General features: G+C 39.1%; 1 protein-coding gene across 1 annotated transcript in view; it reads right to left on the bottom strand.

The window, feature by feature from the left end:
- SYTL5 (synaptotagmin like 5) overlaps nt 1–19,750 on the bottom strand; it is a 63,373-nt gene that overhangs the window by 41,310 nt on the left and 2,313 nt on the right. Inside the window, 2 exon segments of the mRNA XM_008633031.2 lie at nt 7,068–7,283; nt 16,434–16,932. Coding sequence (XP_008631253.1) covers nt 7,068–7,283; nt 16,434–16,552 — 335 coding nt within the window. The 5' untranslated portion in view covers nt 16,553–16,932.

Here is a 19,750-nt window from a genome sequence, read left to right on the forward strand (position 1 = left end):
TTCCTCTTGCCATCCCTGTACTGACCTGATACTCATCTTCTTCACACATCAGCTGTGCAGGGAAGGGATAGATTAGTTTATTTGGGCAAAAACATTTGATCCCTTTATCTTCTGACAAAGGATAACTAAGCAATCTACTTCTCTTACTAATTTCTCTCTGCCACCTGTAACCTACCACAATCAAACAGCCCCAAATCACACAGCTTGTGCCCTCTTGCTCAGCTGAGGAAGTTCCAGGACATTGCTGGCAAACACAAATTGGACCCCGAGGAAAGAGGAGGGTGCAAATCCCTTCTTCAGGGCTGGGCAGGCAAAGGACTGTGACAGTCACTACACTGACAGAGCTGAACTGTGTGCCCGTTCAGGTAATGATGACAAACTGAACTGCCCACCTTCCTCATTAGACTAATATTATTAATATCTGCATTATCAATGAGGTGCCAACTCCTCAGCAGGGCTGCTTTGGAGATGCTCACACCCATTCTGCTCTGCCTTCACCAGAAGGATGAGGTCTGAGGTAAAACACAGACAACTCCCTCAACTGAGGCACAAAGCATGGCAAAGAGAGGGAGTATTGCCTTGCTTTATTCAGGTGCTTCACCTTTCTGGCCAGCTCTGTTTGTCCACAGTGAAAGGGAAAAAGCAACAGGCACTGACATCCAGCCATTGTGAGTGCTGCATGAAACAAGAGGCCTCAACCCTCACTTCAGACCTTCATCCTTATTTTCCTCAGTGTTACTGCCTGTCTTGAGATCCTGACTTCAGCTGGCAGACCTTTTTTTTGCAGAAATGGCCTTACCCAATAGATCATTTCTACAAAAATATCACTTTCTAATGAAATAAGGTGAACACCCCCAAGATTTGCAGCTTTGAATTTCTAGTGCATTACTCTTGGGTGTTTTTTTCATGTATACTGAACAACTCACACAAAGACTAGTGTTCATGTTATCTTAATCACTCATACATGTCAGGAGTACCTATTAAGATAATTTTTGTTCTACACATAAATAGAAATTACTTCAGATCAAATGATTGCCTAAGTCTCTGACTTGAAGTTTGAATTTCATAATTGCATTTGACATTCTGAATCAAAAAATGAAGAGCAAGACCTAAACAGCCTTTTAATAATAATGTTATTTTCACGCAATTATGACAAGGGGAGTCTCTTTCCTACTGAGATAGAAGAAAAATTCACTATTTCAGACACAGGATTTAAATGAACCCTTTCTGTCTAAATAACTGTTTCAGGTGAAAAGAAACAAGGGTTTTACTCAACAGTACACTGAGTCAGTGCTTGCAGGTTTGTTTTTGTTGTTCTGTTGTTGCAAAATGGGCCCAAGGTCCATACTGACTGCATATCATGATAAATGCATGCATTTTCTTTACTTTCTCAGTTTGATGTTGTTCATAATGTTAATATGTATAATTTCTACCAAAACAGCATTTAAACTGGACTTCCAAGATGTTCAACAGATGCTGAAGTCAGTAGCTTTAAAAAGAAGGAAAACAGTGTTAAAAATTATCACAGCAATTTTTGCATGATTGCTCTTTCCTATGCTCAGAACAGCTTGGAAAATTCACATTCAAGCAGTTTAGTACCAAATACTTTAGGTATCTGCTAAAGTCCTTCTACGTTAATTACTGATCCACCTCACACCATCATGTGAGAGGGAGCAGGCTTTGGTCCTGTGCTTCTTCCCCCTCTGTGATCTCCTACTAAACAAATTAACTTTAATGACCTGCTGCTCAGTTTAAAAACACAACATAACCTATGGCCTGCCCCTGGCAAAAAGTCAGATTTTCCACTCTCACCTTTGCAAGGCACTTCACAGTTAAATGCTCAATTAATAATAAAAAAATCCATTTAAGATGGAAAGTCCCAATTTTCACTTTCAATTATTTCTTTAGGGCAAAGCCCCACATTGGTAAAACAGTTTCATCTCCATTTGATCATCCTGTCTAACTTACATCCACAGCAGAGGCAGGAGATTCAGCCTTCCTTCTTTTCCATCCCCTCTTCATCAAGTTATTTTACTTCATCATCAAGAAGAAAATGTGGGAAAAAATGGCAAAACCAAAGGTTGGCTAAAATGCAGCCCATGTTTGAACATACCAAAGCATATACCCTCATCTTTGTATGTATTCAGTTCTGGAGAGTAGTTTCTGTAATATAAATTAATTCCACTCTAAGTTTTATCATGCTGTGAAGCTATCAAACACAAATTTTTGACCCGGTGAAAAGAAGGCAAATTTGCCTAGAAGTTACTAAAATAAAATTATAAGAAATTTGAAAAGCATTTGCATACTAAAACATTGGAAATGCCTCTATTTTTAGGCTCCTAATGGGAATAAATGTTACTAAGAGATACTGATGAATTTTCATGACATGTTAAGACAGCATAATTATTTCAAAGATGAAGACAAACTTCCCATTACTATTTTTTTCTGCTGTAATAGCTTGGGCTACCTAGGCACTTGATATATCAAAGGCAGTGCTCTCAGATACCTAGACACACTTGCAATAAGAAATACAGACAATATCAAGGTGTGAAACATGCCCATCAGAGGACTGCGGGAAGAACTTTATTTCCCTCAATCTATTGATCATTTTGTCTGCCAAATTTAAAACACAAACTGATCATAATTTAGGAAGATGCAGGAGGAAAAAAAGAGATTTTAATGGAAAGTTTCTCTTTTAACACCCATGTTTGAAAACTCCTGATGACCTCTGTTCCTTGTATGCAGGGAATGGAGCAGAAAGCTTCCTCCTTCGAGTGCATCACTACATACAGGCTTGATTTATCTCATTAAATGGTGCAACAACACAACTATCAAACACAATCACATGGATAAGGACTGTCCTGTTCTCTGACCTTAGCTGTAGAACTAAGAATTTGGCTGAAGACTTAGCTCTAATCCTTCTTGACCTGTAAATGCTTTATCTGAAGACTTTGTATTTCAGCTGGTAATAGCACCCATGTAGGGCAAAATCCAACTGAGTAATTTTCTCTTTAGGGACATTCAAGGGAGATATCCTTTGACAGTAACTGTAAATTGTAAGACAACTTACATAGAAACCTGTTTGTTATAGTTAAAAATACTGATGAGCCTCTCTCACTATTCACATTCAAAAGTCTTTCCTCAACTTCACTAAATCTCATTTTTTGAAAGCCTTTCAGAATGTAATTAATGTATTGTCATGAGCTTCCCCATCATCATAAGCTGTTTTTCAGGTAAGTCTGTCTCTGGAGAAATGGCAGATGAAATGCTCTAACTATTATTTTATAGAAGTCATATTCTCTTGTTGCCAGATGATGTTCTGATTGACAGATGAACAAAGAGACTCTATTATTAAATGAACTGGCATCTCACCCCTACAGCCACCACCATGTTACTATGTTGTGTTTGGGGTTTATTTTAATTTATTCAGATAATAATATTGTGCTTTACCATATATTTATAAAACTAGCACCTTAAAATTACTGTTTATCAAACAAAAGTCAGCATGCTTGCAGTTTGCTGTCTCTTTTTTTTTTTTTTAAACTTGGTAGCTGGACATAAATCCACCGTAAATGTTAAAGCAACAAAATGCTCTTTCACTGTACTACAGGTATCCCAAACTCCAGTGTCAGGACTGGATAGGCAGGACTCAAAATCTCAGAGGGAAAGAAAGGTCAAAATGTATTAAATGAAGCAACAGGCAGAAGCTGACTGATATTACCTAAATTCTTTTTATTGACACAAGTTGTTTCAGCAACCATTTTGGATTATCTGTGTAATTCAAGGGATTTCTGCAGTAATTTCTGCAGTATTTTTCTCTTTGAATGAACACACTCCCCACCCAGTACCAGACCTTCTCCTCTGACATCAGATGTACCAATTAGGTTTTCCAACAGTCCTGAAGAACTTCTGGACATATTCCTGCAGATGTAACTCCTGGCTATGTAAGAGGGCTTGTACACTATGACCATCACCTTAAATAGCACTTAAAAGACACTCTTGAGTACAATTTGGGGAGCACAGCCATGAACTAGTACAGCAGCAAAACTGTTAAGAGTTCACAAAGGCCATAAACACTTCTCCCTGACTTTTAAGGGTGCCACAGTCTGTATGACAACAGACATACACATCATAAGAACAGTATAACCCTGTCCTGCCAATGGAACAGCTCAGCAGGGGCTAGAGTCTACACAGATATCAACATAATCAAGGCTGCAAAAAGAGGGACAAACATTAAAGTTTTCCAACACTCTTTGGAAAGCCAGTATCATGGTAAAACAGTCCAATTTGACAGACACAAACACTGTATGCAGATCAGTGCCACAGAGCTAAAAGATTTTTCCACTCCTCCTGCCTTTTGTTTGCTATTTGTAAAGCATAAATATCTCTTAACACTGGATTATTTTCTTTTCCTTGCCTTTTGCCTTTTCATCTTGTCAAAGGCCCTATTTGCATTAACTTAATCAGCTCCTCCATCAACTGTAATTCAAAAAAAGCCTAAAAATCCTGATTCCCCCTGCATTTCTCACTTGGGAGAAAAGCTGAACTGAAATAATTTAAAGGAGAACTATGCAAAATGATGTAACTGAAATGCCTTTCCCAAACTTCCATCTCCATACTGCCCACACAGGAGATCATCTCTTGGTGTACTCACAGCAATGTGAAAGACATTTCACATGTCATTAACTGTCATATAGTCTTGCAGAAACATTGCATATGAACAAAAAGAAAGGAGAGAGAGAGCTTTCAATTTCATAAAGATACTCAACATGGGCAGAACTTCAGCACTTGCAAGGTTTAGCACTTTGCAAGCAAATTACACCATGGTTTGTAACAACCTAAAGGCGAGTTTCAACCAGAATGAATTGTCAAGGTGTTTGCTAAGACCACTGCTTGGCACACAGAATTGCAGCACAATCAGGAGAAGCAGAGACCATGTTTTGAGAATTTGCCTCACCCATCTTTCAGCCCCAGGACCATCTTTATTGATGTCATCATCCCCAAGAGAGGTTGATCCAACCTGTTTTAAACCAACATTCTGCAACCCTTCCAAGTTATGTCAGTGTTCATACTATCTAACCTATATCCTTTCACTGCAATTTAAGTATCACATTACTTCTCTTACCCAAAGAGAGGTCATAGAGCAGCCTGTAAGTGGCTTTCTGTAGATTTAAAGCTCAGGTGTTTTCAGTTTCTCTTGCCTAGGCCAAACACTTGTGACTCCTTCCATTGCTCTGGACATCCTGTGTGCTAAACTTCATTATTTTCTGCTGAACTTTCTCCAGGTGGCTGATATGAATTGTGATACACGGAAATGGGCAGGTACTCTACATAAAATAGGATTTTAGCATGTATTTTGCAGGCCATAATTTGGCTTGTACCTCATTGTGTGATGCTCAATTTTTCTGCAGTGGAAAATTCTGTTGATTCATGTTCAGCTTTTATGCAGTACAATACCCAGATCCTTTCCTAAGGAACAGCTGCATAAGCTGGCTTTATCCTCATTTTATGTTTCTGCAGCTGCTTTTTTTTCCCAAATGCAGTACTTCCACATGCCCATAGGGAGCCATCACTTGCTTTACCTTTAAACCACTTCTCTAAATTCTAATCATCCCTTTGAAACCTAATCCTGTCCTTCAGCATGCCTGGAGCTCCTCTCAGTTTTTTTTGTCTCCTGCAGGTGTAACTGGCAAACTCATCTGTTGCATCAAGGCCCTTAACTAAAATATTTAACAGTAATAAGCCAGGAAATACTCTGCTCTATATCGCTGGGGTTTTTTAAAAGTTTTTTATTGTTTGTACATGTGGTGCTTTTTTGGGTTTGTTTGTTTGTTTGGGGGTTTTTTTGGCTTCCTTTTCTTGAGATTTTTCAACAGTGAAATGTCTGTAACCTCACTGAAAACAGGGCTTTATAATTTTCCAGGCAGGTCTGCAATCACACTGGCAGAATTTATTCCAGGGCACAGCTACCCTGATTTGTCAGCCTATTAATATGGAACAAGAGAAAGTATCAAAAGGTTAGCTTCAGCCAAGTTATAAGACATCAACAGGTCCTCCTCTGTCACCCTATCAAAGATGGAAATTAAATTGGTTTTGACATTATTTGTTCTTGAGCCTGCTCTTACTCATCATCCTGTCACCTTGTCTCGGCTTTCAAACAACACAGCTATCATTTGTTTCAATGTTTTTAGAGAAATTAGAGGTAGTGTGTCAGGGTCAACAAACCTCTTGTTCTTTTCTTCATTTTTAAAGTGTAGGATTGTGTTTGCTGTTCTCAGTGCTGTCATCTCACCTGCACCCCATCACTTCTGAAAGGCACAACACTGACATCATCTCAGGAACCGCCTGAGGCAAAATATAAGGAGCTTAGCCAGGCCCTCACCAAATAAAAATCATTTCACAAATCAAACACTTGAACATTTTCCTCTGAAGAGGTGAGACACTGTCCTTTGGATGTGCCTGCAGAAGAGGTTAAGACATCTACTTAAAAATTGATGCAGACTTCTAAAGGTAAAGATAGAAGACACAAACCCTAAAATTTATGTCCTGCTGTATTAATTTTTTGCTGTATTAATTTTTCACTGTCTAGGTAGCCAAAGGCTTAACATAGCTAGCAATTTGGGTTCACTCCCTGAAACAATTTACAAAAAGCCTTCCCTTTCTGATCTCATTAGTTTGATGGTCTGTAAAAAAAAATATCCCTTCAATTATATTTTTATCATCTTTCTTGTATCATCCAATCCTTGCATCAGGATACATAACTGAGTTTTGCTGCCCAACACATTCCTCCCTTCCTTCCTGGTTATCTCACCAAGTCAAGCTAAAAAAATCCCATATTACCAAACTAATCAGGTGAATTATTTTTCCAAGTATACACCAAGTCTTTGGGAAACAAGCTAGTTGAAACTGGCTTGGAATTGTGAAATAAAACCCCCAGACAAGCTTCTCCCCTTGTATATTCTATGCCTGCACTTTTGTGCTGAGGGGATGTACAATGGTAGCAGCAGCCCAGAATCCCTGACACAGCTGTAACCTCCAGAAGTGGTTGTGGAAACTGCCCAACTTACGCAATCTTGGCACACACCGAGCACCTCCAGTGCCCGTCAGCGCCCACCACGCGACACGTGCTGCAGACCCGGAGTTTGCAGGTCTGGCACAGGTCTCCCCTGTCAAAGATCAAGCCCAGGCTTTTCTGGCAGCGAAAACAGACCCTGCTGTTGTCCTGTTGAGAGTGGCTGTTTCCACCTTTCCTTCTCACTTCCAGAAGCTCATTTTTCAATTTCCTAGAAGTAAAAAAAATAAAGTCTTTTAATTTGGAGATTCAACTCGATGATTTGTAAGAAACTTTTAACAGATTAAGATTTTGTGCTAAAAATACAAGATATGAGTGAGTACTTTTTTGTTGTTGTTGTATTTGCTGTATTTCTTTACACACACACGACACAGAATAAATCTATCCTCCAGCTGTCAGACATGCAGTCAAGAGGAAAATCTGGTAGATCACTATAAGAAACTGCAGATGCTGAGCAGTTCTGGACGATTGATAAACAATCTTTGCTTGTCCCTCATCAATAATTCTAGTCATGGTGAGCCCAGCTTAACAGCAACTCAGAACTATCAGCACATCCACAGAAGGAAAAGAAGAAAATCTTTCCTGCAATTAGTGTGCATTTAATAATATGCCAGTGCAGAGTTAGTTAGGAGTACATATGCAATTCTGCACCAGTTATTCAAAGCCTTAAAAGAGCCCAAACCAAAATATCTAAATAGGTAATGGTGTCATGCTGTGATGCCTCAATCAAAGTAAAAAAGGAGAATGCCAGTTTAAATAGTGTGACTTGCAGACCTTACCAGTTCTACCACTGACTCTACAGAATAAAAATACTTGTGTTTAATACGTAATTTTGAAGTCTGCAGTTTCAATGGCACATGAGTTGGGTCCTTAACAAGAAAATGACCGTGAGATGTAACTAAGCTCAGTGGCTGCTCAAGATTTACATGTTTACAAGTTCTTCAAGATTTACATGCCTGGGTCTCCATTACCCACCCTTCCCTATGCTGTCTTTCATGCCCACCATCAGCCAGGAGCCCCCAAAGTCCCTCAGTCATGAAGCACTCCAGCTCACTGAAATCATAATCTCTGCACACACATAGATGCTTTAAGGTGGATTTAAAAAACCTGCTGCCACCTTCACCTAAAGATCAGTAAAAACGTGTCAGAAGAATAACACATGGAAGATAAAACAAATAAATGATTGCAGGTTGCAGCCCAGTAAAGGAGACCAGAAACACTGCTTGGGCCACCAGGGAGTCAGCTCTGACAGAATTAGGTTATTTATGGATACACTGCCTTGCTAAAAGGTTGGCCAGCCTTTTGCTTCCCACTGGGATGCCATGAACAGCAGCTGCTCTGCAGCCACCTGACCTGTGGATGCTCAGCCTCTGACAGCTTTAGAAAAAGGGCATGTCCAACACCTCCAGGCAGCATCTTCAAATCCCAGTCAAGGGTTTTCCTCTGCTGGCCTCTATCCAAAAGTGAGTTCTTCATCCAGCCTTAGGCCCTTCTCTCACATCCAATCCAAAAAACCTTTCTCTCATGCCCGGGCCTTCAAAAGTCTGTCCAGGCTTCACAAGCTTTCTTGGTACTTTGCTAACTGTTCTTGCAGTTTATTGATTGCATCTTACATCTCCCTGCTTCCTGCAGAGATGCTTTTTGTTCCAGGCACGTGTCCATTTCCTTCTGTGAGTCAGCCAGCTCTAAATGCGCTGTGAACACTGCCAGCAGTGCTGGGTGTTGCCACTGGGCACAGGGAAGGGAGATGATCTCTATTTTTGCCTTGGATCTCCCTTCCAAGCAAGTCTGCCTTCAAACATTAAAAGAGAACTCATCTGCTTCTTCTGGACTGAGAACCAGAGGCAACCCCACCACCAGAATGGTCTAGTTCACACAATTTTCAAAAGAGACACGACATCTATCCACTTGAATAACAAATACACCTTTAGGTCCTTGTAAAGACATCTAATTACCACGGTGTTTATGGTCACTCACATCTCACCAAACATCAAACACTCACAAATGCTTGATGATTTACTGTCACCCCACCAGCAATGGGAATTTGTCAGAGATAAAGTGCTGTGCTACAGGGCCACTTCAAGTACCAGCTGACATTAGGGACATTTGTTAAGATTGATTGTGCTTTCACACAGTGAGAGGGATTGCAGCACTTTCAATCTTCGAAAGGAAAGTCCGATTCACCTTGCCCTGCACTTTCACAATGATCTCAGGAGCTGGGATTCCTGAGGACCTGTCTGACCTGTAAGGACTGAGGCCAAGAAGGTGTTGTGCACATTGGCCTTTTCCACATGCTTTGTCACTAGGTCCTCTCTTCTATCCAGCAGCAGGTCCACACCTTTCCTAGCCTTCCTTTAGCCTCCATTTTCCCAATTACAATGTTCTCCTGTCAATCTCACCTAATTTGATGGCCAAACTGGACCACCACTTCTTTACTTGATCATTGGTCATTCTCTCTCTACCTCATGTTTTTCATGGCCTCCTGTCAAAACTGTGACTTTTTATACAGCAGAACTGCCAATGAATGTTCAACAGAGAGTCTTTGGGAGACAATCGTACTTTCATTTTTTATTCAGGTTTGAAAAGATTTGGTCAATCACATACTAAAAAAGTAAAGAGGCACAAATAATTCATTTCCAGTTTCTTTTGGCACTTGAGTGTCTGCATGCAAACCAAACACCTGATCCTTGCCTAAATGTCAGGGTAACTCAGAAGCTAAATATTGTTAAACTTCAAATCTCACAATGGTTAGAATACTATGCACTAGCAAAGGCTCATTTTTTCATAACAAATTTATTTCCAGTGGCTTATTTTTACTTGAAAAATTTAAATCAATCATGACCCATTGCATTTCAGGAACTTGACAGGCAGTTATTGGCAGATTGGCAGTTGCCATCTTTTTGGCAATTACCACTGTGCCCTGCGGACTGCATCCAGGTGTCCAATGGTGAAACATAACTTCCACTGAACTTCTTCTGCTCCATCCTTCTCCCCATCCCCACCGTAACTTTTAGGCCATTTTGTGCTTAGTTAGAAGTATTATTGGGCACAAAATCTGTTTTAAATAGTTCCAATTTAAAATTAGGAAATCTCTATCAGTCCAAACCAAGAAACATTTAAAAAAAACCAACTTGCTTAGAGATCCACATTTTGAAAAGCTTATCAATATTCTTTTGACATTAAAAAGGCATTATTCCCACTATCCAGTAGTGGTGATTGCAACAGCATTTCCCACTGCTTATGCGATACACAATCCAAAATTCTTATCAGGTGATAGCTGATCTGCTAACAGTGTAAATTCCGAGAAGTGTTTGTTTTCTTATTTTTGAATACTAATTGCTTTTGATGACTTCCAGGGAACCGAGAGAAAATATATCAACCCACTGTTTATCCACTCAATTAAACAAATAAAAGAGAAAAATTAAAAAGCAAGCAAAGAGTACATGGACAGATACACTGGATATGAACCTTCATTAGAGATCCCCTATATTATTTGTTGAGCTGAACTACTGATTGACTGCAACAAATATATTCATATCTTAAGAAAATAAAAAATTAGGTGTCTCAAGGGCTAGGAAGATCAGGAGGAGGTGGGTGAGTTATCAGAAAAAATCCATCATTGTAGCAGTCCCTAAACAAGCACAGCTGAGCTGCACTGGTTACACTGTACTGAAAAGGGGTAACAGGTACAGCCTGTAGCTGCACTGACTTACCACTACATTTATTTCCCAAGGCAGGAACCAGCTGGATTATAAATACCCTTATACCAATTATAAACATCCTTTTGCAAGTCTAACATTTGCACTCTCCATAATTTTAAAGCAATACATTTAAAGACTGAGTTAGATATGCTTAATCGTAAACATTAAACAAGAATTAATCTTTATCAATCTTCTCCTAGTAATATGAAAGAGAAAATAAAACTCAGCAGAATCCAATTTAATAGGCTTTTGGAGAAAAAGAATCCTATAATTCTCTGAAGTTTCTAAACCTTCTATTACAATGGCTGTTTGATAAAAGATAGCTATTAAAAATAAATTTGATTCTGCCAAGGCTAATAGAATACGTAGCCATTTTTCTAAACTATGAATTTATATTGAGAGCCCTCTACTGTCTGAGAAAATATGTTAAGCACGTTGGGGAAGAGTTCTGTTGTAACCAGTATTCCAGGTAACACTGAGCCAATTAACCTGAGCCCTCCCAAAGGTGGCCTAAAAGGTCCATGTAAAATATCACAGCAGGAAAAAAACCAAAACCCCCCGACCAAATAAACCAACTCCAGAATTCATAGCTCTTGGCACAGTTGCCCATCAGCTACCAAAGGCACAGGAATCCCTAAAAAAGTCAGGTTCCTCCCTACAGATGAAGAGCTATGAGGCAAAAGTGCTGCACAATGCAGCCTCCAGAGATGAAATATTCTCAAACCCCTATAATGCTGCAAGGAGGAAGCAATGAGAAGCCTTAAAAGATCCATTTTTTATTAAAAGTAAACTTTACCCCAGAGAACATTTATTCCCCAAAAGTAAAATGGCTATTCTGCTGCAAGAGGCAAGACATTCACTACCCAAGCCATTCACTTAAATGAATGCCATTATTTCCTTTAACTCTGTAGCCATTAGCCACTTGCTTTAATTTAGGTAACTTTTTCTTTTAATACCAAACTGACTGGTTTGGATGCTTTTTTCCAATTCAGTAGGATTTTAGAAAACTTTTTATTTTGAAATTTTTTCTACCTCATCTTCTCTCCATTAAAAAAAACCCCAAAACTGTTGAATGTAATAGCATACATAATTCCTGAGTTTGATTTTCAAATTTCTCCTGGATCTTCTTCCTCCCCATTTCAAAACCTGTTTTCCTCTGAAGATGTAGAACAGCATAATCCAAGGATACCTAATTTTATTTTGCCATTCTAAATTGCCAGAGTTCAAAGAATCATAAAAAATTGAATTAAAAATAAAAAAGGGCAATCCTCCCACTCCCTCAATCAACTAAAATTAAAGAATTTAGCAGAAAAAAAAAAGTTACTCTTGCAGAGATTCATAGAAACATTCTTCTGCTGAATCTGTGCAGCCATTAACTCACATACTAGAGATTTTTTCTGTGCAGGAACTGGTATCAACTTACTTCTGGAATAGGAGAAAGGCAAGTTCCTTTCCAGACTGATTCTCAGTACCTTCTCCAAATTCAGACAGATTGCCTTCACTGTCTGGCACAGTATGCAGAAAAAAATAGTAAATATTGTTGAGAATTCACAAAAAGAATTGGGAAATTACCAGCTTCCATTGAGATCTCCTTGCATTGTAAAATCTAAGTACCTGAAGTATTTTTAATAAGCACGGGTTTTCATATTTTGTTAATGTAACAGATCAACCTGATAAAAACTGTGTTAAGAACAGCCAGGTATGGAGTTACATTGGTGACAATGCAAGGAAACAAGCAAAGAATGCAGTTGCAAAGAAAAAGAGATCTGGCATAAGGAATAGCAGAATAGAGCCCAGTGAAAAAAAGGAAAGGAGGCATGGGAACTGAAATTATACTGGATATCATAATGATGATAAACTTCCATAGATGAAACTTTTTCTGGGTAACTCATTCACTCATCCTCTCAAAAATGGTTACTAAGATTTAAAAAAAAACAAACAAAAAAAGGGACCAAAAAAAATCCGAAACAAATCCCCTGTTGGTTTCTTACTAGTCTTCAATAAAATAGACTGCACTCAGCATATGAGAATTAGTCACCATCAGAAGTTCTTTCACCACCGGAGGATCATGGCTCTCAAAGAACACAAGACAACAAAACAGGCACCTCTACCCTTAGAGTGCTGGCAACAGTAACTACTCTTGGTGGAATAGTCTCCGATTCAAAGAATAACAAGGTGTTAAACTGTGTTAAATACGCCTCACAAATGGCTGAGCTGCCAGACAGGAACTTGGCAACTTCCCATACAGGTACAGATGGCCAATGCGCTTTAACACGAGGGCTCTCTCCTTCAAATATTTATAGGCAGTTTTGCAAAAACACAGACCATGCACCAAACTATGTATGTTATCCTACAACCATTGTGCTTATAAATTTGGCCAAATGTATATTCAGCAGAGGAGTCAGTTCCCATTCCCAGTCCTCAAAGTCCGTCTTTTTTTCTAAAGCACTTGCCTGTAGCTACCACATGGTGGTATCCATGCAAACAATTTCTCCTGTATTAATACCCTGAATTGCTTCCATGGATCTCTTTGGACTGGTAAGGAGATGCCATTTTAGTCAGATGAAAAGACAGGAATCCTAACTTTCCTCATCAATACAGATCTGGGGCTGGTGAAATTCTTACACAACTTCTGGCAACCTAAATGCTGAGGGAGAGGTTCAAGCAACCCATTAAAGCCTTTTCCTTGGACAAAACTGGCAAGTTCATTCTGTGCTTTCTCAGTACAGCAATTATTACTCTGATGTCTCCTCTAAAAGCATGGCATTCATAGCTTTGCTCCGTAAAGAATGGAAAGGAACTTTGTATTTTTAAACTTAAGAAAATAGTTAAGGTAAGAATTAATGATTTTACTCAAATATTCTTAGAAATTGAATAAATCCTGACGGTAATTCAACTGACATCAAAAGCATCATAAAGCAATGTTTAGAACCCTGTAGGTTATTTGCACAAGTAATCTATTAACAACTTCAAATCAATATTCAATTGAAACTTCCAGTCATGCTAGATGCACACTTAGAGTTAAGAACATAAATAATAATCTTTACGAAGGAGGTTGATTGTTTGCATTACCAAAACCAGACTCCAGAAAAAGAACTTGCTGCCCTCTGTTTCTCTCTCATGTGGGTGAAATAATTGTGCATTAAACAAAAATACAAGAAGAGCCACCTGCACTCCAGAACACGAGTATGAGCAGTGATATTAAAAACAACCTTAACAATTTCGTTATTAGAACATCCTCCTAGATTTACCATTACCTTCACAATGAATAGAAAGGCCTCTTTAAGTTAAAATGGCTTTTGAAAACTAATAGGAAGAGAAAAAAAAAACAATTACGAAGATAGATTCAGAAAGAGTAGAACAGGATAATAAAAATTCTTCAGTAGAATGTACAAGTAAACATCTTCCCAGAGTGGAAAATGCCTTGAAAATAAATACAAAAGGACTTGCTCTTTTGCAAAGTGCTTCAATAAAGTACATAACAGATTGTACCAAAAGGAATTTTGAAGACAACACATGTTCCTCTGGAGTATGCTTATAAGCCATGATTGCAGATCCTTGACAAGTTGTACTGAGAAAGAAAAATTTAAAAGTCTCCTAGGAAGCAGTTAACCATCCAATTCTTTATATTTTTTATATCCTGGAAATCTTTCATTCCACTGCTATCAGGCAAAGTATGGTCTAGTGACAATAAATTTGAAGCCAATTGGTTCATACACGGTGCTAGAAGTATGCATAAGCGCCATAGTTCATAATTAGTTATTCTAGTCAGCATTGTATTTCAGATTAACTTGATTTTGAGCATCTTCTTAGGGTGCTTCTTACATTTTTACCAAAATACTGATAAGCCAATACCACCTGTGACTTCACTGAACTGTACCCTCCAGAAGTGCCTCAAGTTCCCAGACTCAGCAGGTTTGGCAGAGTGAATTCCAGCAATGCCATAAAAAGCAGAAAATTTTGGGGGTTAAGACATCATGTTAATAAAAAACAGCAACAAAAAAACCCCCAAACTAACCAAACAAAAACCAAAAAACCAAAAAAACAACAACAAAAAAACCCACAAACAAACAAACAAAACCCCACAAAACCTCAGGAGTTTCAACTTTGCATTTGAGACTGAGAAATGACAATAGTAGAAAGGAAAGCCTTCTGGGGCTTTAGGAAGCCAGTGATCTGATACGCTCCATACTGATGACTTTGACAGGTGACTATTGGCACATCACACATTTCCAAGGCCACCACCTCAGAAAATCAAAATACTTAATTAAAAATTTTAATCTTATTACTAAATAGAGCCGAGTGCCTGGAACAAACAGTGCTCCATCTGTTTTCTTCTTCATCTCACAAACCACTAAGAAGGCAAAATGATTCATTTGCCCACACCACCTTAAAGAAACACCTTTCCTTCCAGTCTGGCAGCAGCAGAAGCAGCCAGTTTTCACCTCCTCCTTTCAGATGAGCCACTGTGTTCCCTCAGGTAAATGGGCTGCACACCAACATTGCACTTAGACTTGCTTCAGTTGAAGGCAAAAAGCTTCCAAAACCTGTGGCTAATTCTGCATAGATTTCCAAATAATAGTTTTGCACAGTAGAAGCCTCAGCAGGTGCTGAACATACATCTTTGCAATGTCTACAATGTCTTTGAGCAATGTCTAAAATGTTTTTAGAAAATCCAAGGGAAGAACAATGCAGTCTGGCATTGGAATTCATGGACAGAAACCAGCAAGGACAGGAAATTTTCCCTCTATCATCCATTATACTCAGCAGCCTCGCCAACACCGAGTGCTGCATCCATCCACACCAAGCTTCTTTCTCAGAACCAGAACTGTATGACAGTTTAAAAGGGCAGTGGGGGAAAGTGAAAGGAAACAGCAAAACCATCCTGGAAAAGCACAGGAACCTTTGCAGAGCTGATACTTAGCTGAACTAACTCAAACTGAGCCTTCTAAAACTGCTGACTCAGCCTGCCTCCACACATTGAACTTCGGTTTTTACTTTTCTGAATAGAAAAAGAACACATGGACTCTATTAATACCCTGAGACTCTACTTCTCCAAACAGCGACTTTTGAGAAAAATACCTGAGATTTTAAATTTTATTTATTAGTAAATCTAAGTAATTTGAAAAATGAAGAGTCCCTCCTCCCTAATCTGTAAGCACCACAACAGAAAGAAGAAGGACACCACCTTGCATTTGTCCCATGCTGTAGGGAGTCCTGAACAGAGTCAGATACCAAATCTCCTTCCCTCTGACACCTTCCAAACTTCTCCCCTGTAGTCAGCTCTGAAGGCAGACCCTGTGTGCAGCTCCTCCCAGAGGAAGAGAGTTCAAGAGCCCTACTAAAGCTTTCCATCCACAGGGGGAGATTCAGCCAAACTGGACTAAATCTACAGAATCTGAAATTTCAAAGTGACTGCTGCATATTTTTGCATTTGTTATCTTCCTTACGCTTTTGTCTTGAAGCAATGGACATGATTTTTGTTTACAGAGAACCACGCTAGCAAACAATTTTCTTTTTAATACACTTCACTTGAATTTATGATTAACTGTGTTATCTCCCAACACTCATCCTCGTGTGAGGCATATAGAAAACCCTCACTGGGTACCACAAAAATATGTACCAGCTGTATTTTTAAAAGCAATAACAAAAAGAGTTACCTTATTCTTTTATCTTCAACTTTTTTCAAGTACTCATCTCTCTTCAATACTCCCAATATTGTTTCCCTCTCATGTTCCAACAAAAATGACAAATTGATGATCTCCAAGTGCTTTGTCATGATCCTTCAACAGTCACTCTGCCAGTGATCACTTTACCCAATCAATTCTTCCAATGATTTATTTGCACAAGTCCAAAGACACGTTTGTGTCAGAGTTACAGGATCCAAGCAGTCAAGAGGTATTTTGAAAAATGCTTCTTTAAATTAACTGTGTGTCAAGATTGTATTGCTTTTCCTTCCAGCTACACAAGAAATAAACATTTGTCCTTTGTTTCTTCCTCGAGAAAGGCAGTCATTTTCCTGGTTATTGAATGCCCTTGGGTCCTGGCTGATGCTCACTGCAGGCCTTCAGATGGCATCCATCACAGCTGCAGAATCAGCTTCCTGAATAATTGTAGTTTGGAGCCACAAAATCTCTGGGTATATTTATATCAAACTCCCTGAAAGTCAAAAAAAAAAGTCTGGGTGATTTTGAAATTACCATCAGAGTCTGCTTTGACAAAGGCTAAATCTAGTAAAGGTTTGGAAGCCACTGAAGAATGGCCTGCAGGCTTACCAGGTTACCTCAGGGGCAACTTATACACAACTGGCATAAAGTTTGGTGGTTTTTTCTAGTAGAAGAGTAAAAAATCTCATTGTTTCTGCAATACAGATCCAATTCTCAGTGTCACTTTTATCAGGTAATGGGACAGGAAGGTGATACACAAACTGAAGCACACAAGTTAATTCAAGGCAGAAATACAAGTCAGGATTGCCAACTATGAACTTCTTATCACTGAAAATTGGGAAACAAGCAAACCATAGATAACTATGGTTTTGGTTAGATTGCTACCTTAGACATGCAACAGCAAAGTAATAAAAACACACATGGAAAAAAATATATTTTTATTGTCTGCATTTATTTTAATAGAAAAAAAAAACAAAACACCACCCCCCTCCCCCAAAAAAAACAAACCCAACAAACCTCCCAATGCTGGACCATTAAGTTTGTTCTTAAGTTCTTGAGGAAGGTGTTTCTATTCATACCATAAGATCGAGTTACTTGTAAGCAAAAGGAAGAAATCCAACACGGGAACTGTTCTTTGTTACTATCAAGAAGGTCAAGTTCTTCCTTGAACTGCCTAGAAAAATGCCTGGTGAAAACAGTACTTTCAACCCAAGCAGATCCTAACATCAGCAGACTGGGGAGCATGGGGCATCAGCACAGATCTCACAGAGTCATTGCTTTTCTGGTCAAGGTGCTCCAAATTTCTGTTTGCAGATTGCCTTGCCAGGGTAGCACAGGTGACACAAAACATTATTCTCCCATGCATTTCGTATTTTTAGCGGGAAAAAACCACCAGGTTTTATTGGAAATGCAAAGCCAAGAGGCAAAGGGGAAAGATTGAATGAAAAAACTAGACATTTAGAAAAACAAAAGTGTTTAAAATGGTCTCTGACAGCACCATTATTGTCTTGATGATGTGGTACAGGTAAGCAGGGCTCTTGCAGAACCACAGTGCAGTGGTATGACAAGCAGGATGTCAAGAATACTCTACCTTGTGAGACATCCTGATACTGGGATTTCAGGGAAGATAAAAACTGCTTCCTAAGGTTAACTTGACATCTGGCCATTTCTTCTCAGCTTTTCTTTTAACTGTAAAGGGATTAGTACTCGTACCAGAACATACAAAATCCTCAAATTTTCCCTTTGACTAGGTGTGTTGCTGGTCCTTGAATGTCCTAGGAGATTTTTCTCTCAATGCAGGGAGGCACATATGACATCCAAAATTTCTAAAGCCACAGTTGGGAATCTGGTTATTTCATTTGCCACCTGGAGGGTCAAATACACAGACCCCAGAGCAGAACTAAACACCGGTAAGAGTGATGAGACCACAAACTGTCAGATAAGTCAGACAAAATTTCAGAGAGTGCTACACACTCCTGTGCAGACATAAATCAGATGAAAAATTGTTCCATTTAGTTTCTTACAGGCAAGAAATCCTAAACCACAGTGGTCTATTCAAAAACATTCTGGTATCTCATGCTGACAACTGAATTATGGGGAACTGTGTGAATCTAGACTAGAAATTCTTACAGTCTTGTTTGTAAAGACAACAGAAACTATGTCAGAGTCTGCAGTATAGAGAATACTGCAGAGCATTATGAAGTTCACCAGATGGACAGATAGACGTAACTTACATTCATGTTACCCACATTAACAGAAGTATACTTGTAGTAGAATCTATTCTTGTAGAATTACTATAATTACCTGAAGTTGAATTCTATTCACAATGGTTTGTGTGGCTCTTTCTATTTTCTACTGAACGTTCCTCGAAATTTATCCTTCAGTCCCATCAATTACAAAAATCTTGTGGATTTTAACTGTCCTTATCACTTAACAGAGGGATCTGGCAACTGTCAGGAAATACAATTTCACCTGCTTATATGTTCAACCAGCTCTATGTAGATTAAAATACATTGTAAATTAGCAGCAGTATTCTCCTAAAGAACCAGGATGGCAGCCTGTTTAATGATCTCATACTCAATATTAGCAAGACGTAAACCCCACCAACATGAGTCTAAAAAGCAGCATTCTCCAATTATCTTATTGCTTTGGTGGGGGAACAGCTCCAGCACACTGAGCACAGCAGCAGTACAGGCTTTGTGTCCAGGCTGCAGGAACAGACCTGATGCTGAAACAGCCCAGTTTTCCTGTCTGCCCCCTGTCCAGCACGCGTGCACCTACCACCTAATTGACTAAGATTCAGACTCATCTCACCTTCCAGACTTTCTTCTGCACTACCAAAGTTGCTACTCAAAAATAAGATTTCCTAACCAGATATTCCCTCCCTGCTGAAGCTTCAGCAAATAGAAGCTGCTCTTTGCTCAGATGGGCTTCCTTCTAAACATGTTACACTCATGATTTCTGCCTAGGTGATATTCTCAGGCTAGCTGAAGTAGTGGCAGCAGTTAACTTTGCATAAAACAGGTTTTCCCAATTCTTTTATAGCTCTTAGACAATGTTACCCTTGCCAGGCTAACTTTTAGGACTGAAGATTCTGCAGATATCATTACCCCACAGGATGCAGATCTAGAAAAAAATCCTTTGTCCTGCATCCTACATCACTCCAATTAGACAGAGTCTGTGTTGAGACTTTAAAGACACTGCTGTCATTCTGCCTTGTGCTGGTACAAGATGTGCCAAAACGTCCCCCACCTCACAGCAGGACCCCACCTTGTTTGGCCCCCTGCCCTTTGTGGTAAGTGCTGGGCACT

Source organism: Corvus brachyrhynchos, unplaced genomic scaffold (genome assembly GCF_000691975.1).
Source record: "Corvus brachyrhynchos isolate BGI_N302 unplaced genomic scaffold, ASM69197v1 scaffold34, whole genome shotgun sequence".
In the NCBI taxonomy this organism is placed as follows: domain Eukaryota; kingdom Metazoa; phylum Chordata; class Aves; order Passeriformes; family Corvidae; genus Corvus; species Corvus brachyrhynchos.